The sequence below is a fragment of the Lathyrus oleraceus genome, chromosome 5 (genome assembly GCF_024323335.1).
Source record: "Lathyrus oleraceus cultivar Zhongwan6 chromosome 5, CAAS_Psat_ZW6_1.0, whole genome shotgun sequence".
NCBI classification, from domain to species: Eukaryota; Viridiplantae; Streptophyta; class Magnoliopsida; order Fabales; family Fabaceae; genus Lathyrus; species Lathyrus oleraceus.
This window is the reverse complement of record NC_066583.1, coordinates 526,592,101-526,613,245: the sequence shown is the minus strand read 5'-3', so window position 1 is coordinate 526,613,245 and position 21,145 is coordinate 526,592,101. Positions and strand designations below refer to the sequence as shown.

The window sequence follows — 21,145 nt, the reverse complement described above, 5'->3', positions numbered from 1 at the left end:
CGCTGTAACCGTGTTTGACCGTCATAGACAAAATTTCAGCGTCCAGGAAACAATGGGCAACAGCGAGGGGAGACCAAATTTAGCCTACGCTGTTAGACTAAACACAAGTTGGTGCGATTGTGGAAAATTTCAGGCCTTCCGCATACCTTGCTCCCATGTCATTGCAGCATGCGCTTATACTCGTCAAGACGCTAACACCTATTTATCTGATGTGTACAAGGCCAACACCATCATGAATGTATATAGTCGAGGCTTTTCAGTACTACCAATGGAGGATTACTGGCCTCCATATGAAGGAGATATTGTTTGGCACAATGAAGAGATGCGTAGAAAGAAGAAAGGAAGGCCAAACAGCACACGTATAAGAACAGAGATGGATTCCACAGATAAAATGATAAGATTATGTAGTATCTGTCGTCAACCAGGACACAACAAAAACAACTGTCCCAATCTAGGAGCATCATCTAGATCTTAAGCTTATTGTAATATGATATCTAGATCTTAAGCTATTTGTAACATTGTATCTACATCTTATGCTTTTTGTAACATTGTATTTCTGTAACAATCAATCATTATATATCATTAAGTTCTTGTTACAACGAGTTTCATAACCAACATCAGTACAAAATATCTGAAAACATAAATAATTCTAACTGATTACAACAATCAAATTAATGTCGTCTCGACCGAACATCATTTCCCTAGCATCCTTATCAGTCCTCATTCGCACCCAACCAAAGATACTGTCAAGTCTCTCAATACTTCTGATTTTTTCCCCTTCTGGTATCTTCCCGTCTAACCATCGAATCAGCTCCCTCTTCAGTTGATCTAACGTGGTGATGTTCCAAAACAGCATCACCAATTGAGGTTTGTCTCTCGCATAAATCACCTTACCGTATCGGCGACGAACACCAAACATGATAGCCAAATGATTATTTGAGTTGTGGAACAATAGGTCACACAACGCATCTATTTATAATACAAAAAAGGCATTTTATGATGGACTCGGCAATTGAGTTGGCGCCTCCTTTTAAAACATACACATAGGCGCCAATTTGATTGGCTAGGGCACCTACCCTAAGCTAGGGCACCTGCCCTAGCCAATCCAATTGGCGCCTCCATTCAAGTTTTAACAACAGTCGCCATATGAACAACTTTCATGTTCATCAAAAATCCATTTGAAACTTGGAAGCTCATCATTAATTTCAGAACATTATAGGTCATTCTGATAGAAACCCTAATTTTGGGTCAAGTTCGCAGATACCTAACTCACTCATTTTTAATTATTTTGAGGTGGGACCAAGTGCATTGCAAAATTTAAGATGTCTACTTCAAATGTTATGTTGGACAAAAATTCATATTCGTAAAAGAAACACATGCAATAATACAAAACATTATAGGTCAGACAACAGTTGAAAAACTCAGAAGTCCAACTTCAACTGCCCATAACTTTCTCAAAAAAAATCCAAATGTTGCAAAATTTATATCCAAATTCATTGTTTTGAAAAGATCTACAACTTTCATGTTGGAAGTTTTTTCATTTGAGGCTTTTTTAAGGGAGTTGCCAATTGGATTGGCGCCCCCTCTTAAAAAATACACACAGGCGCCAATTGGATTGGCTAGGGCAGGTGCCCTAGCCAATCCAATTGGCGCCTCCTTGTAATTTTTAAGAGGGGGCGCCAATCCAATTGGCGCCTCCCTATTAAAGGTGGGGTAGATTGGGAAATTTTTTGAAACTTGGGTTATTTTGGGAAATAATTTAAAAACTTGGGTTATATTAGTAAAAAATCCTCATTTTTGTGCGAGATTGTTCATTTACCAATCCTACTAGATGGATAAACATAAAAATTTAATTTTTAGTATCTTCTATTATTATGTTACTCTAACTTTCTTATTCTCTTTTCTAATCTAATGTCTACTATCTTTTATATTATTGACGTTACTCTAACTCTCTTATTATCTTTTTTTTTCTATTATTGATGCTACTCTAACTCTCTTATTATCTTTTTTATTATTGATATTACTAACTCTCTTATGTTGTCATTTTCAATGTTAACTTATTTAACTTATCTAATCTTATCACAGTAACCTAAGTTATATTCTCATATATGCTACACTTAATTTATTTGTGTCGAATTTTTTTTCCGTACCAACACTTTATTATCACTTTATTGTGTACAACATTATTAGTCTTCCGATTATTTCACAAAATTCTCTGCAAATTTCATATCTATTTTACACTATGAATACTTTATCATCACTTTATTGTGTACAACATTATTAGTCTTCCGATTATTTGACAAAATTCTCTGCAAACTTCATATCTATTTTGCACTATGAATTCAATATATTTAAATTGTATATCGTATAGTATGATTACTTTGATCTCTACTCAAAATTATTCATAAATAAAAGTTATTTATTTCCTCTATTTAACTCATATCTCAACTCTCGACTCTCAGGATAATCTTCAAAAAGCTCAAATCTTATTATTAATTTTAGGGTTTTACTAATACATACTTCCTCCGTCCCATATTATAAGCAAATTTCACCTTTTTAAATTCATTAAATAATTAATGTATCTGATCTATATAATAAACCAGATATATTAATTATAGAAAGGTGAAATTTGTTTTATAATATGGGACGGAGGGAGTACTAGACAAATAGTCATAGTCACCTTGAATTCAGCAATTATAACTCTTTTCTTCTCTTGGATTTTCTATAAAGTCTCTCTAAACACTATCACAACAAAAACAATAAAAATTAAGTATAAATATGGTAAAGCAAAATGAATTATCAGTAATTTAAATCTCTTTTCGTTCAATCATTCTTTTGATATCATAAAACAAACTTACCCTGCTTAAATTTGTACAATTATACTACTCCCGTATTTTTACCCTCACATTTACCTTGACCTTATAATTTCATTGAAAAACTTATTAATCCTCTCAATAAGAGAAAATATATTAAGCAAAATAAGACGGTCCTATAGAAAGTAAAAAGGGGTGTACTCAGCTGTTCCTAATTGCATTCATTTTGAAGTGTCTGTTATTATTATTTTTATTATTATTATTATTATTATTATTATTATTATTATTATTATTATTATTATTATTATTATTATTATTATTATTATTATTATTATTATTATTATTATTATTATTATTATTATTATTATCCAAACATGTGCTTCCAGACATTTTTTTAGATACCCGTCAAACTAAACCTTTGCCCAGGGGAAATTTAGTGATTGTAAAACTGTATCAAAGGAAATGAAACCATTAATGCACTAATCATGCAGTGTAATAACAAACAAATGCGTTGCTAGTGTACAATTAACAAATTTTATGGTAACTAATTAAGTTCAACACAACGATTGGAAGAAATCAAAAGAAAAATAAAAGTCACCATATCATGCTTTTGTTTTTTCCCTCAGTTTCCCCTTTTCTTTTTGGTGATGGAATAACATCCATTGTGCAAGCCTTGCAATTACAGGAAAACATCTTTCTCAAGCAGCTGTAGGACATCATCTTGATTGTTTAGCTTTGCAACATCTATAGGAGTTTTTCCATCCATATTCTGCAGAGTACTGCAAATTGAACGAAAAACATGAAAATCACAAACAAGATATAGGAAGCACCGACATGTATAGTAGAAGACTTTCAATACACACAAGCTTAAAAAAACTACTTACACTGCAGCACCATTTTCAACGAGCAAGGCCACACATTCCTTCCTGCCATAACCTGCGGCATAATGAAGAGCTGTATTCTTGTTCTTATCCAAAGCATCTACTTTAGCTCCAGCCTCTAGGAGAATTTGCGCACACTTCACCTGAAATATTATCAGGAGCATATTTTAATCCATAAATTGGTAAAACCAAACTAGAATCCTAAAATTCTGATTCTTAGAGTTCAGTTCCCTTACACACCCTGCCCTAAAGGATTAGAGGGCTGGATGGAGCTAGCATGTTCATCCATATATATACTAGAATCTAATCTAATATTCTAATTCCAAATGAGTACAGAACCACCATTGTTACCAGTTGTGGCATCATTGCATCAGCAAAGATTTAGAAATTGTAGCTCAAACTGTTACAAGTTTACAACCCAGCATTATGAGCGGTGTCTAGTGTCTGGGTTCACCGCAGTAAGAGAAACTCACAATGCTATAGCATTTTTACAAAACAATAACATCGCAAGCCTCGTTACATCCTTCATTTGCTTTCCACCATGCTTATAAATAAAGGTACTAGCCAACAACATATATGTATAAATTCTAAGAAACCAGGAAGCATGTGTCATAAAGTTGAGGAAATATTTCACTGTATATTAGCATACCTCACCGTAACCACAAGCAAAATGCAAAGCAGTTCTTCCCTCTGAATCTTCTTCATCTTTATCAGCACCAGAGGCTAACGCAGCTTTCAATCCCTAATTGATTAGGGTAAATGTAAATGTTTAGCTCTCATTAAGTGTCTTCAAATTGTACCGATAAATAATAAGACAGTGGTGGAATTTAACAACAGGATAACTAAAATAGATGAAGCATAAAAACAATAATAAAGAAAGGAGCAATGTTAATTCTTTTTAATTTTATTTCCTTCAAAGTTAACAATAAAATAAGGCATACAACCTTTACACAACTGCATACACAAATCAAATATGTAACTGCTGTATTGATTTGTTAATAGGGAGATGCTCAAAAGTTTATGTGTTTTACTTGCATGAGGCATCCCCCTTGATATGTCACTCAGAGAGTCTGTGGAATATGAGTCAATTGAGAATGTTCATTTATGGTTTCAAATCTCCTAGAACTTGCTTCAAATGATTCAGTGGCGCTGTGTTCTAATTTTGGGGTCAAAAGACTTCCGTAGAAGCTATTTTATTTCTTTAAGGCACCAATTTAATGGACCTATGTTACTATAATACTTGCATTGAGGTTTATGCGGATCATACAATTATCACATGTGATGACAGGAATGGAATTTACAAACCTAAAAGAAAAATGCTATTTTCAAATCAGGGAATCGTAGGGTATAGAAGAGGTCAGATCAAACTAATAAGAATTTTCTTTCTCAAAAGGACATGTAATGTAACCAATTTGTAAGAGGAAACACGAACTCTAGAAGCTAAACCGATAGATATTCCAAGGGATGCCAATATGAAGTTTCAAAAAGCCTATAGAAAGATAGTTGGAAAACTGATAACTAATTTACTTGATTGCGATCCATTTTGACATTACCTTAATCAATTCATGCAGAAACTTAGTTCCAAATCCAATAGAAAGACAATTACACTCGAAACCTATTTTCATTTCTTCAAAATTCAGCATGAACTTAACCTAACTTTTGTCTTCCACATCTGCACCTTCTACCCGAAAAAGTTTCACACTCGAGCACAACTACAAATTTGTCTTACACAGTTTCATTTGAATGACTTCAATTCAACCATAAAGTGAATAGTCAATATGTCTTACCTCAATGTCACCAACACTAGCAGTATGATGAACAATTGATTCATCTTCGTTTCCCGCATCTTCTGTTTCATCTGGCCCAGAGTTTTCAGAAGCGGCAGCTGCCTCTCCAGTGGTTGGAGGAATGCCCATGGCTAGTCCCAACTTCTTCAAAACCTCCTCATCATTCCAGTATCTGCATGGAAAGAAACACTTCAGAAACTAATTACCAATTCAGATAACAAGTAACAACAGATTATGGTGGAAATATAGAAATACCAAAACAATCAAATACAATTTTTAAAAAAATGGTATTTAAACCTCATCATTGCAGCCGGACCACCAGTCTCTATCTCATCTAAAATATGTTTCAAAGATGGATCTTCTTTGATGCGTGCCATTCTCTCTTCGAGCTGATCTTTATTTGACGGATTGGTAAAATTTTCAAGCATGGAAGACATAGATGGGTCCTGTGATAGACAGCATATGCATTGTAACAACCAGTAGATGTCTGTAACAAACATAATAAAGAAGTTCTATAAATACCTGCATCAATGCATTCCCCAGGCGCTCAGCCATGGTCATAAAATTAGGATTCTCCATGACCTGTTGCATGGTTGAAAAATACTGCTGGTTATCAAAACTTGGGACACCATCTTGTGTTGCTCCATGCAAAGTTTTCTGAAGTTGTTCAGCCATCTGATTGAACGATGGATCTTTGGCAATTTGTTCAGCCAATTCCTTGATACTTGGATCCTATAACATATTGACATTAGAAGTATCTTTAGGTCTACATATTGAAATACTAATACACCTTGGTGCTTCAGGGTTTAGATCTGACAAATGACATCCCATATGGTGACTCTTCAATAAATCTCATTAACAATCTTTAAAAGATAAATACAGATAGAAAACATAAGAGCTGATGCTATCTGCCACAATCTTATTCAAATTGGCAGCAACTATAGTCGACAAGCTTGTAATATGGAAAGCTTTGAAGGAAAAGAGTATGCAATCCCAACACACGCTCACTACCAACAGTGAGGACCTCTGAAAAATGTTCAACTTTTTCCTCACAACTTATTCCTATAATCATTATCCGACGTAGGCTGCAAGTGCACAAAACCCGACGCATGGCCAGTACTTGTAAAAACATGCAGTACATAAACAAAATACATACTCAAAGTACATGCAATCATACTCAACTCAACTCTAAAAAAATTAACACAGCTTCATTATCAATAAATACAGCAAACCACACATATAAAGCAAATAATGAAAGAAACGAAATAACTACTTACATTGAGCAGACCACTCATTGCTGAAAAATCAAAAGGGTTAGCTGGAAAACCAGCCCCGGGCCCAGGCCCAGCCCCAGGTCCAGGAGTTGCTTTAGCTGATGCTTCATCTTTGGAAATTTTATTCTCTGCTGAACCAGCTTTGTCATCTAAAAAATTAACAAAAAGCGTGAAATTAAAGCAGATAAATTAATAAATATCAAAAGTTCCAAAAGACTATAGCGAAATTAGTACAATACTATTGGATTTAAAGAAAAGTAGCTACTTGCAGTACACCCTAAGTAAAGGATAAGTGTCTAAAGTACTTCCCTTTGTATATCCATATAAATAAATTATATCCATGTAACTGAGAATATGAATATTTCCAAAAGGTCCCTAACTTGGTCAAATTTTAGTCATATCAATCATTTGATAGTAATGATAGGGACTAAATTGATATTAAGTGGTTAACTATAAACACCAAATAGATTGTAAGTGGTTAAATTAAAATATATGAAACTAATCCATAGGAAATGGTTAAATGTAAAGACCAACTTGACGCTTTAATAGAGTCACCTTTTTGAAATATCTATAATCTGGACACCAGAAACGTAACACCGAGACAGAAACAACAGAAACGTAATCTCAGTATAGGTGTGGTTGACACAGAAAAAAATGAATAAATTAATCGTAATGTAATCTCAAGTGTCGGTGTCGGTTTCAGACAAACAACGGACTTTTTTCTCATAAGTGTGGACGTTACAAAGCAGGGAACTATTTCAGAGCATCAATAAGAGGTTAATTTGGTGATTTACTAAAAATCATCAAAATCATCTAGTAAACTTGATTCTGATATACCACAAACATAATCAGAACGCATCTATTGAAATCAGAATACGAATTTTGAACCGATGTTAAAAATAATAACAACAATCCAGTCAAAATTATCGTCACCGATTATAGATACATACCAGAAGGAATATCCTTTTGCGAATTGGAAGCCATGGGAGATTAAATCTATAGAACTGCAAAAAAACGAATAACGATAATAATTAGGTTATTATATCACACGAAAATTCACAGAAAATTCACAGATTCAGATTGAGAAAATCATCGATTGCAAGCAACAAAACTAAGATTGATAAACAAAAACCAAAAAACGAAATTAAGAGAATCGAAATTACGAAGAAGAAGATTGAAGAAGTTGAAAACCTGAATCTGAAGTGCGGTAAGGAAGAGAATGAGAGAGTGAAGTTTTAGAGAGAAATGAGAGAGAAAAGAAAAACCCTTGTGAGGGTTGGAAAAGTCCCCACCGTCTTTGACAATACGAATCAAATTGTTACACGCGGCAATGTGTGGGCCCCATCAATCTCTATTCTCTTCTTTCAATCTATATGAAGATACGATAACGATATTAATGAATGGTTCGCGATGTGGTGCGGTGTGAATTTTAATTGTTTTTCTTTTTTTATATATAATAATATGATTTTTTTCTAATGCAAAAGTATATGGTAGTTTTTATTCAAGGTAATTTTTTGAATTTTTTTTAAAATAACTATATTTCAAACAAAAAAATTTGTTCACATAAAGAGGTGTCACGGTACATGCATTTGAAATGTGAAATTTTGATGCAAGAGGTTATATTCGTGTATGCTTATGTGCCACGGACAATACCTCCTGTGTTGTCTTGTTTTTTTTAACAACAAAATAACATTAAATAAAATGTTTAATACGTTATAATATTATTCTATTAAATAGAATTACATAACGATTTGATAGAAATTTAATGACCGACTCGATCGTAACGCCCAACAATTCTACACTTCAGCGCATTTGTTTGCCTTCGAGGTCTCCTACGATTTCTCTGAGGTGTTTAAGGTCTCCTAGTATTCATCTGACCTAAAGATGGTTGGTGCGAGATTCCTAGAATATTAGTGTCATCTAACAAATCTTCAATCATATCTCCTCAATTGTCGATGATGGCGTAATTGAGTTTGATGCCCATGTTGTCGTAGTTAGGTTGTGTTGGTTGGGTTACGTGTGGATGGGTCGGTTGGTTGAGTTGAGACATTGAATTGTTTTGGAAACAAAGCATGTGGTGTTTGAAAGACATGTGTTGGTTGGGGGCTATGGTGGAATTGGGTGGAATCATATGCATCATCGGGGCTATAGTAAGATATGGTGGCAGCATATGATTGTTGGTGGTATGGGTCATGCTTTTGGTTTTGTGTTTGGTGTGTGGCATGAATTGGTTGCGGAGTTGGGTTTATGTGGATTCATAATCATGTTCGATTGGTGGTTAGGTGTATCTGGTATGTCGATGTTGTGAGGTTGGTTATTGGGTTTGGGTGGATTGACATTGTTCTTGGGTTTGGTAATGGTGTTTGGTTAGTTGTTGGACGAGGGTTGTTTGTTGGGTGTATGATGACGAAACTCATTACGTGGGTCGATCAAATATGTCAGATCAGACACAAATTGTGTCGTTTTAACCGACCTATAGCAATTCATATAATTTCGAGTTGGTCTAGCATCATGCATGATAAGTTCGATTATGATTTATTGATCTCGTTGCTTCTATTGACGACACATCTCCCTAGCAAACTCTCTTCAATCAGAATAATTTCATTGGGTATCGACTCTTAGCTAATACCATTATCCAAATACGTTGGGGGTCTAGTAGTTGTTGATGCATGTCGAATTGCAGTTTGACGCAGTCACTCTGGTGCATCTCCACGGTAGTGAACCTGTTGATTGTTGTTTTTTAGTCCAAACTGCAGGATCCTCGGGGTTAACCTCATGGTCGGGACCTAAATATGACCTCTAGATAAATTGTATATGAAAAACACATCATTAGAAGATTTGTAAATTAGTAATATTAAAACTAAATTTAGGTTCTAATGAGATGTTTAGTTATAATACATCGTCTGGTCCAAGGTGATCTATAAGATTTTGATAGACCGTTATAGTGTGTTTGAGACATTTGTTGCAGTTCGTCCCTATAACAGACCACTTAAATCAAAAAGACTGAAACTAAATTATTTACAGTTAGTTATATTATAAAATAAGTAAGTGGAAATAATGAGATAAACTTGCTTTATTGCGAAGGGGAATGTGAATATGTTCTCGTTGACGGGGGCGAGTGACTGCATTCTCGAGCAACCCCATGCTTGGAGCAAAAAAATGCAAGAATAAAATGATTAAGTAGTTTACATAAAAAACTATATAGATGGGACAAAACAGATGAACCCCAACTATATGTTCCTATTTTATTTATGTTTCTTAACAAAGACAAATACAAAATATTTATTGTATTACCAGTAGTTTCAGGAAATAAAAAATTACCAAATAGTAACATGATATAACACCGAGTTTTTATTGGTTTTTCATAATTAGTCACATCTTCGCTTAATATTATATTTGAATAGTGTTGTTTAAGATACTTTAGAGTAATACCTTAACCCCTTATTGTGTCTTCAAACAAAGGGGCACCCAAAAGTTCTTCACATATTGTGTTATCTTGGTTAACTCTACCACTAATAACCTTACCTTCGATAGATAGATCCAACAACATGTACGCGTTCTCTAGTGTGACGGTACATTCACCGAATGAAAGGTGAAATATGTGTGTCTCAGGTCTCCATCTTTCTATCAAAGCGAGGATAAGTTTGTAATCAACAGAGTATGAAACTATGTTGAGTAAATGATCAAAATCGTCTGCTCGTAAATATGGTTCTATCAATTTTTCATGTGGTACATATTCATGTATACGACAATGAAATCTCTTTGGATCCTAGAAAAAAATAATTAAGAAAAAGTATTAACGATAAATTTAGTAATGCATTCAAAATAATAACTTACAAACTCTATAATGTTGTTGATAGTTCTTTTATGTGTCTCACTCATGGTTATAGAGCCATTTTTTGGAATGCTTCTGAGCGTTTGTTACTGATAAAGTGTATATGTTAATTATTTTGTATGGAAATGAAGAGAGATATAACCATATTTATAAATGGGAAACATTCACGTGAAAGTTTTTTTTGCATAGAGCCTACAACTAATGTGTCATACCCAATGGCACATGAGTTTATTTTTGTACACATGCGTCAGTCAAAGTGGCTACTTCTAGGCCCATGCCTGCAAAGCAGCCTAGTAGACTGGCAGACTTTGGAGGCTAGACTCAGGGTGGCATGCAAGTAATGGTGCATAACATGTGACAAGTCATTGCATATGACGCCTTTGTGAAGAAAATAAAGCATGTGCCATGTCCTATGGCACATGGGTTCATTTTTTCCATGTTGCTTTAATCCTATTTAAGTGCATGCATACTCATTTTAGAACCAACTCACATTACATTATCACCACTAGTACACTAAAATACACTGCATTTTACAAAAATGGCTTATTCACTACAATACATGATCAACGCTCACATCGATGGTGAGACATTTAAATGTGACTTGTCTAATTTTAATATTCGTAATATCGATGTTACTCGATTTACAATAAATAGACGATCTAATTTTTAACATTTGAAAGAGGGAATAGTAAAGAAGTTGCAGTGTGGTCCGATGGTTAAAATCATTTACAAAAATCCATATATTTTAGCCAGCAACTAAGTGAAATTTTTTCATCTAAAGGTATGAGATGATGAAGATGTTCAAAATATGTCTCTTAGTCATGAACATTTCGGGTTCAACGATATTGAATTGTATATTTTACTACAATAAAATCAATTATCTCATATTGTTGATTTGTCACAAGTTTTTTGCAAAACTGACGATGACAAACAAGTCAAAGTCGATGTTGTTGATGAGGAAGAAGAAAATATATTGGTTGATCATATGGTGAACAATGACACTGTCGACCAAGAGCAAAATTTGTTACCTCTGGGTCATATGTATTGTTCGCCTCAACACATGATAAACTTAAACTTTGGTGCAAATGAACCATCCTCATATATATTCTACAATCCGTATATACAGACGAAAGGATCTTTAAAAATGGGAGACATGTTTCGCACAAAAGAAAACTGTGTGAGAGCGATAAAAAAGTATCACATGGAAATCTCAGTTGATTATATTGTTTATCACACTAATGTGACAACGTACAAGATCTTGTGTCATAATATGCTTTACATGTTCCGGCTGACAGCATCTAACCGAAAAAGGAGTGATTATTGGGAGATAGGTTCTATGGTTCCAGGTTATACTTGCATAATCACCAATCCGATGAAGAATCATCGCAAACTCAACTCTTAGTTAATATACGATGAAATTTTGTTTGTCATTAGCAAGGATCCGTCGTTGAAGGTGAGTATAATAATCTCGCATATCGTTACACGATACAATTATACTCAATTATACGTGAAGGCATGGATATATAGAACTAAGGCAGTTGAACGAGTATTTTGAAATTGGGAGGATTTGTACAAAGAACTTCCACAATACCTGGTGGAACTTAAGCATTATGCTTTGGGGACTGTTGCAATTTTGGAGACTAATAACACGAAAACGCATAATATATTTTGACTCGACTTGCATGCATTGTAGTGTCAATTTAATGTGTTTTTATTGTGTTACATGGGTATTATGTGTCTTTTTGGTACATGTTAAGTGGAAACTTATGCAAGCGAAAACAAAGGAAAAAAAGGCGAAAACGGGACAAAACGACGCGTTGTTGCTGTCATAACATAGTTGACGCCAGTCAGCTGAAGAAAAGGGAAAAATAAAAAAATCAACATGCTGACGCCAGTCAGCCAGAAGGAAAAGTGAAAAAAGCAAAAAAAAAAAACAATGTTAACGCCCGTCAGCCCACCCTTGACGCCTGCCATGACGCTGTTTTTTGAATTTTTAGCCCACTCTTTATAACTCAGTCTTCCACTTTCCATATTTTTCTCCATGACTTCTACATGTTTTGGGAGACTCCAATATGAATTTTAGTCCTATAAATAGGAGTTTAGAATTTAGTTTTAGGTATCCAAGCTTTTAGAGTTTTAATTAAGCACAAAAATTAGTTTTATAAAAGCATTTATTTTCCACACTGAGAGATAAATGCACATTAGAGTTAGATTTTGGAGATTTGTAGTATACACTCAAATCGTTCGCATTGTAATCTTCCCGACATCAGATTTCTGGAGTTTTATTCAACAATTTATTAGTATTTATTTTGGAGCTATATTCTTGTTCAGTACGGAATATTCATGCTAATTAGTTTTTTTCTCACTTTGTTGTTACTAATATATTAGTAACTCTACTGCTATTTTTATATTATCATTATATTCAATATGTTTAGTATGTTTAATATAGATTTTAATAATTGTAACTCTTACGTAGTTGTTATTCGGCTAAATCTTTTAGATTTCAGAATGTGAGGACCGTCGTACTGACGAAACTCGGTAAAATTAAAAGTATCGGGTTTTAAATATTTAAATAATTTTCCTGTTCTGGATTTTGTTCTTAAAAGCTGAAATTTTATCGCGATAGCAAAAATACAATGATACTGATTTCAGCATGAAAATGTGAAATCGGTATCCGACCATTAAAGCGATATCTACTAAGCAAGAAAGATGCTAAGTCGAGGTTATTTCAGTGGGTCCTGCAACTGCAATAATTTGACTTGGAAATTTGAGACAAAAAGGGGACTAAAACACAGTGGTAGACCACTTGCCAAGGCTCGATAATATTTAACATGATCATGTGCCCATTAACGATGATTTTCCTATGATAAACTAGTTGAGTTCGTTAGAGTTGAGGCTTCTCGCTTTTCCTATATCACTGATTTTCTTGAGCCAAAAGGCTCTGGTTTTAGGGAGACACCTAAGGAAGCTTCTGTAAATAAATTATTGGTGCATTAGTATGCTGATTACATCAACTACCTTGTTGTCGATGTTTTACCCCCCAAATTAACCTATCAATAGAAGAAGTGGTTCCTCTATGATCTCAAGCAGTACTACTGGGACAACCCTCTCCTGTTAAAAGAAGGCATCAACTAAATCTTCAGCGGATGCATAGCTAATGACGAGATTGAAAGTGTCATCATCCACTGCCACTCATCGCCCTATGGAGGACAAACGAGCATCTCTAAGATATTCGCAAAGATCCTGCAAGTTGGCCTTTATTGGTCTACTATCTTTACAAACATGCATATCTTCACCACTGAATATGACCGGTGGCAGCATACTGGAAACATTTCGCAGAGAGATGAGATGTCTCAAAAAGCTATCATGGAAGTTGAGATTTGTTATGTTTGGGGTATAGACTTCACGAGACCGTTTCCATCCTCAAATGGGAACAAATATATACTCGTTGTTGTAGATTATATTTCTAAGTGGATCGAGGTCGTTGCCTCTCCAACAAATGATGCAAAAGTTGTAACCAAGATGTTTAAGAATGTTATATTCCCGAGGTTCGGAACTCCTGGGTTAGTCATCAACGATGGTGGCTCTCACTTTATTTCAAAATGTTTCGAAAACCTTTTGCTTAAGTATGGAGTAAAACATATAGTAACGACTCCTTATCATCCGCAAATAAGCGGTCGGGTGGAAATATCCAACCGTGAGATTAAAAGAATTATAGAGAAAACGATTTCAACCTCGAGAACGAATTGATCGAGTAAGCCGAGTGACACATTCTAGGCCTATAAGACACATATACAAACGACTCCCTTTAAGCTCGTTTATGACAAATCTTGCCATCTCCTGGTAGAATTGAAACATAAAGGGTATTGGGTCATTAAGTTGAGTTAATTTATTATGTTTATTAAAAAATAAACAATAATACAATAATACTAATAATATTTATGAAATTATATTTGTTAATTTTTTTGATTGAACATTTAAAAAAAATACTTTTAGAATATTTGTGAAATTAAATAAATTCACAAAAAATACTTTTAATTGAATATTTTAATTAGGGATATTTTAGTACTTTTGAAACTAATCAACACTTCTTTCTTCTTTATTTTCTATACCTTTATGCTATACATATCAAATCAACTATATTTCTTATTTTTTATTTATTTTCTCTTACCATCTCTCTTATCTCGTTCTCTTTTCTCAACTTCTCCTCTCAACTAAATAATCTCTTAATGTATTTTTTCTTTATAATCAAAATGAGACGGATATCCGTATAACATATAACACCATTTCATATGCCATAAGTAAAATATTTTTTAGCAAAATTTATTTTTGACTATTATAAATTTTTAAATGGTCTTGATTTATGTTTTAGAGAGAAAAAATTACATAATTATTATTTACTTTTAGTGATTAAGCCCTACAAAATAAATGAAAGCAATTTTTATTAAAATAATATAAATCTTTAAATATATACCTCATTTGTATCGGTTCTGAAACAAATAAAAACCACAACATTTTGAAGAAAAAAAACCATATATGTCGACAATGGAATTGGTCTATCTATACTTCAACAACACATTTTTTTAGAGGGAATGCAAGCCAACACGTAATCGAGAAGTAGATTCAAAGAATTCAGAGCTTGAATTGAAGAACAAAACCGTGATTGTATCCTAAAAAAATAAAAAACCAATTCATCATCCTCACTATGAGCAAAAATAAGGGATCGATAAATAATTCTCTAAAAGAGTTTGTAAGAGTTTTTTATATATGAAATGTTTCTCTTTTCTAAGATAATATTGAAAGTCCATGTTTTTTCATGTTATCTTGTCCAATTTTTCATCTACTATTTCTTCTGAAGACAAACTTTGTTCAGAATAGAATTATCTATCTTTACTTCAACAATACATTTTTTTAGAGAGAATGCAAGCCAACATGTAAACATGAAGCATATTTTGAGGATCCGAAGCTTAACTAATATCATTATTGAAGAACAAAACTGTGATTGTATCCTCAGAAAAAAACAATTCATCACCCTCACTATAAATAAAAGTAAGAGATCGAGAAATATTCAATAAATAATTCTATGGAAAAATTTGTAAAAGTTTTCTATATAAGAAATGTTCCTCTTTTCTGAAATAATATTAAAAGTTCACATTTTCCCTCCTATCTTATTAAATATTTTATTTATTTCAAATGTAAACTTTGTTCATAAAAACTTCTTCTCTTTTGTAAGTAAGTTTTGCAAACCCACTCATCCTCTACTATTTTATTTAAAGGTCCTAGATGTTTGTTCGAATTTTTTTTCAAAATAACCAAATTTTTTAAAAAAAAATCGAAAATAACCAATTTTTCAAAAAAAATACCAAAATAACCAAGTTTGGTAGAGGATGCGCCAAATGAATTGGCGCACCCCCATACCAGTAAGAGGAGGCGGTAGTAGCATTGACACACATGCATTGGGCCTCATGAGGAGGTGTCAATGCTTGTGGCGCCTGCATTGCCCCTCATGAGGAGGCGCCAATGCCTATGGCGCCTGAGTGTCATTTTAAAGGTGTGCGTATGCGCCAATTCATCTGGCGCATACACCCCCTCCTATATTATTAATTTTTTATTTTTTTTTAATATTTAATATTTATTATTTAATACATAAAAAATAATAATGAAAAAAAAATCATTAAATATGTAATAATTGGTTACATTTGACAGACAAAAAACTAATGATCCGCCCGATTATAACGTCCCCCAGTTCCACATCCCGATGCGTTAGTTTGTCTCTGAGGTCTCCCACGATTTTCTTTAGGTGTTTGTGGTCTTTGAGTGCTGACCTGATCGATCGATGGCTGGTTGGAAGGTCCGACGGAAGTTCCAGCGATATTTGACAGATGTGTCATCATTTGCTCCCAATATCCAAAGGGGCTATAGCCAACGGCGCTTCCGTAATGGAGTTTGGTGCCCATGTCATCATAGTTAGGTCGTTGGGGTTGGGTGAATTGGGGACGGTATAATTGCCCAAAATGGACCATTGAGTCGTTTTGAAAACGAAGTAATGGTTCCTGGGGCGTACTATAGTTAAACAGTGGTTGGGTGTTCATTGGTGGGGGGCTACGATGACGTGACCCATATGAATCATCTGGGCTATAGACGGTTGTGGTTGCGGGATTTGATTCTTGGTTTTGTGTTTGGGTGGATGATATGAATGGATTGCAACGTTGGATGGTTGGTTGTTGGGTGGTTGGCATGAACGTGTTACGATGTTTGGTGTGTGGTTGTTGTGTGTATGTGGTCGGTTGATGTTGTGTGGTTGGTTGTTGGGTTTGGGTGGGTTCACATTGGTGTTGGGTGGGTTCACATTGGCTTTGGGTGATGAATTGATGTGGGGCATATGCTGAGTTGTTACAAACCTAAATCATGCCATATATTATTGAGTCGATCTTGCACCTTGGATGACTGGTTCGTTCAAGATGTGTTGTCGTCGATTCCTCCATTGACGACACATGTCTTTTGCAAAGTCTTTCCAGTCAGAATAATCCCACTGTGCATCGACCATTTTTTGATGCCAATTCCCCAAACACGTGGAATATTCTGGAATATGTTGTAGCATTCCGAAATGTAGTTTGACCCAATCACTTTGGTGCATTTCCACTGTAGTGAATCGAATAATCGGTGTCTTCGCTGTCCAAACTGCATCATCGTCATGGTTCACATCATGATTCAGACCCAGATATGGCCTCCAAACAAACTGTAAAACAATACCAAATCGTTAAATGGAAAATAATTTGAGAAGTATTTTTAAATTAAAATATAGTTTGGTAGGAGTATTACATCGTTATGTCCAATGTGGTCCAATAGATTTCGATAGACTACAATAGCGTGTTTCAGACACCTATTGTAGTTCATTCCCTTACTGACCACCTAAGATAATAAAAAGAAGTGAAAAATATTATTTACTGTTAATTTAAATAATAAATATAATTAACTAAATGGTGAATGGTAAAGTGTTAGACTTACTTGGTTGCAAAGGGGAACACGAATGGGCGCTCATTTATCGGGGCGAGCGACGACATTCTAGACCACCCCCAAGCTTGAAGCAAATAAGCACATGAAAAAAAAGTACAGGTATTCTTTTTTGCAGTTCTACACATTGCACTATATAGATTGGCCAACACAGCTGAACCCCAATTATAAGTGTTTACCTTATTAATGTTGCGTAATAAAGATAAATACATTATATTCACAGAATTACGTGTACTTTTTGGAAACAAAAAGTTACAAAATAAAATCATAATATAAGACCGAGCTTTTATTATTTTCTCATACTCGGTTGAATCGTCGGACAATACTATACTGGCATAATATTGTTTTAGGTATTTTAAATTTATACCTTGCGCCCTTGCTTGACCGGATGTGTCTCCCTCAGTTTCGTCGTCTAACAAAGGGCCATCCAATAATTCATTGCATATATTGTTGTCTTGGTTAACTTGCCCATTCACTTCCTTTCCGTCTATACGGAGACCCAACAACATGTACACGTCCTCAAGTGTGATGGTACACTCACCAATCGGAAGGTGAAATGTGTGGGTCTCGGGTCTCCACCTCTCCAACAAAGCCAGAATGAACTTGTAGTCCACCGAGTACGAAACAATGTTTAGTAGATTTCCAAATCCACATCCTCTAATATATGGTTCTATTAAAGGATCGTGGGGTACATATTCATGTACACGGCATCTAAACCGCTTCGGATCCTAATAATAAAAAAGTAAGAAAATACAATTAGAAGAAGAAATACATACTCAACAAACACACATCTATAAGAAGTAATCCAAAAATAGAAACTAAAAAGAGAGAGATTACAAAGGTATAACACAAAGAAGATATGTATTAAAAGTAATCCAAAAATAGAAACTAAAAAGAGAGAGATTACAAAGGTATAACACAAAGAAGATATGTATTAGAAGTAATCCAAAAATAGAAACTAAAAAGAGAGAGATTACAAAGGTATAACACAAAGAAGATATGTATTAGAAGTAATCCAAAAATAGAAACTAAAAGAGAGATATTACAAAGATATAACACAAAGAAGATATTTATTAGAAGTAATCCAAAAATAGAAACTAAAAGAGAGAGATAACATACAAATGTCGAGATATTCTCGATTGTGCCTCTGTGTTTATCGCCCATAGTCAACAAAGACATGATTTGAATTTGCAAAGCTTGAGTTTGGTAGATGAAAGAAGTGTGGTAGAAGAAAATACTTGAGTATTGATGAAGATGATTTGATATTGTTAATATGAGAGACTATTTATAGATGAATGAGTGAGTAGGTTTGGAACCTAAAAAGAGTGTGATTGGTTGCATGGAAAGGCAAGAGGAGACAAGAGAATGACAAAATTCAGCATGGAAGAGAAAGCTAGCATGTGAGGAATCTTCTTGGCGCATGTGAAGAAAGCACATGCAAGGGAAGAGGAGCCCTTGAGTTTGGCGCCTACATGTGATTTCTCACATGCAAGGAAGAGGCGCCCTTCCTCTTGGCGCCTTAGTGTAAGGCAATTGGAAGGGGCGCCCTTCCTAGTGGCGCCTAAGTGTAGTTTTGTGAAGAGGCACCCAATCCTTTGGCGCCTCAGTTACTTTATGGCGCCTAGGGAGTGGGCGCCTAGGTTGGAATCTTAGGGCACAAAACTCAGAGATTCTTTGATTCCCTGGCGCATGTGTATTCTTTTCAATCTTTTCTCTGCATGCTGGATTCCTTCTACTGCATGCATGGTCAAGTCTACACAGACAATGACCAAGTTATCAATGCAACAACCAACTTACCAATTACCAAGCTATTTATGCTGTGCAGATGAACCACTTAGCAATGCATTCAATTCCATTTCCATTCAAACTATCTACATATTTAATATTTCAACATAATGTCTTCCACACAACATTACATGATCAGTGCCCATGTTGAAGGTGAAACATTTGATCATCAGCTGTTCGGTTTTTGTTTTCAAAACACAGAGGTGACTCGGTTTACAATAAATCGACGATCAAATTTTTCACATCTAAAACAAAGAATAGAAAAGAAATTGCAATGCAATAATGTGGGTCAGATCATCTATAAAAATTCGGTTTAGTTTGCAGAAAACCAGGTTAAATTTTATTAGAAGAAGATTCGAGATGATGATGATGTTCAACATATGTTTGGCAGTCACGAACAATCCGGTTACAACGATATAGAGTTGTATATATTACCACATCAACAACATGAGTCTCAATACATTGATAAGTCACAAGTGTTTTGTGAGACTGATGACGAACAAGCTGAGGTAAATGTTCCAGACGATGAAGAAGAGGAACCTGAGATCATGGTTGATTCGATGGTGAACGCTGAAGAGGAAGAGGAGCCAATACTAGCAAGTCATGTATATTGCCCACCCCAACACATGACAAGGTTAAATTTGGGTTCAGATGAACCTTCAGCAGATGTATGGTATAATCTTTACATGTAAATGCAAGGATCTCTGAAACAAGGAGACACATTTCGCACAAAAGAGGAATGCGTAAAAGCCATTAAGAAATTCCACATGCAATTATCAACAGATTTCAGAGTTGACAAAATTGACGCATCGAGGTATAAAGTTTATTGTTCGAATGAGCACTGCCTTTTTAGATTGTCAGCTTCGTACCGGAAGAGGAACGAGTATTGGGAGATTGGGTCAATGGGTCCAGATCACACATGCATGCTGACAAACCCAATGCAGGATCATCGTAAATTAAGCTTTCAGCTAATATGCGATGAAATATTATCTGTCATTGGCGACAATCCGCCGTTAAAGGTGAGTACAATAATCTCACATATTAGGGCAGAGTACGAGTACAGTCCATCATATAAGAAGGCATGGATAACTAGAACAAAAGTTGTTGAAAAAGTGTTTGGAAATTGGGAGGAGTCTTACAAACAACTTCCAAAATACATGTTGGCTCTAAAACACTATGCTCCTGGACAATTGTCAAGATGGAAACATTGCCCGATATACACCAGATGGTACGTCTGCTGTTGGAAATAGAATATTTCACCGTCTATTTTGGGCGTATTAATCGTGTATCATATGTTTTTCTTTCTGTAAACCAATTATACAAATTGATGGTACATGGTTGTATGGAAAATACAAAGGAACGTTACTGATGATAGTGGCACAAGATGGGAACAACAATATTTTTCCAATCACCTTTTCCCTAGTTGAAGGGGAGACTGCTGAGGGATGGAGTTTTTTCCTAAGAAATCTCCGATTGCACGTTGCACCACAACCTAACTTGTGTTTGATCTCTGATAGACACCCCTCAATCATTAGTGCATATAATAACATTGACAATGGCGGGCAAAATCCTCCTTCGACGCATGTGTTTTGTATTAGACATATTGCTCAGAATTTCATGCGGGAAATCAAAGATAAGACGTCGCGTAAGAAGGTTGTCAATGCAGGTTACACATTATCAAAACCTTCTTTCAAACACTACCGCGAGGAAATAAGATTGTCGAACGAAGATGCGGTTCAGTGGATCGATAGTATTC

At 34.8% G+C, this 21,145-nt stretch overlaps 1 protein-coding gene across 2 annotated transcripts; it reads right to left on the bottom strand.

Annotated features, from left to right (window-relative positions):
• Positions 1–3,266: 3,266 nt before the first annotated feature.
• On the bottom strand, positions 3,267–8,059 carry LOC127086068 (ankyrin repeat domain-containing protein 2B). Of its 2 annotated transcripts, none has more exons than XM_051026754.1 (9): positions 7,947–8,059; positions 7,706–7,759; positions 6,759–6,904; positions 6,004–6,213; positions 5,779–5,927; positions 5,482–5,653; positions 4,344–4,436; positions 3,698–3,837; positions 3,267–3,592 (listed from the first exon to the last, which is right to left on the bottom strand). In XM_051026754.1, the coding sequence occupies exons 2-9, from the start codon at positions 7,737–7,739 to the stop codon at positions 3,493–3,495; spliced, it is 1,044 nt and encodes a 347-aa protein (XP_050882711.1). In that variant the 5' UTR covers positions 7,740–7,759; positions 7,947–8,059; the 3' UTR covers positions 3,267–3,492. The 2 variants fall into 2 exon arrangements, with proteins under 2 accessions (XP_050882711.1, XP_050882712.1); XM_051026755.1 differs by having other exon boundaries at positions 7,919–7,959.
• Positions 8,060–21,145: the final 13,086 nt, after the last annotated feature.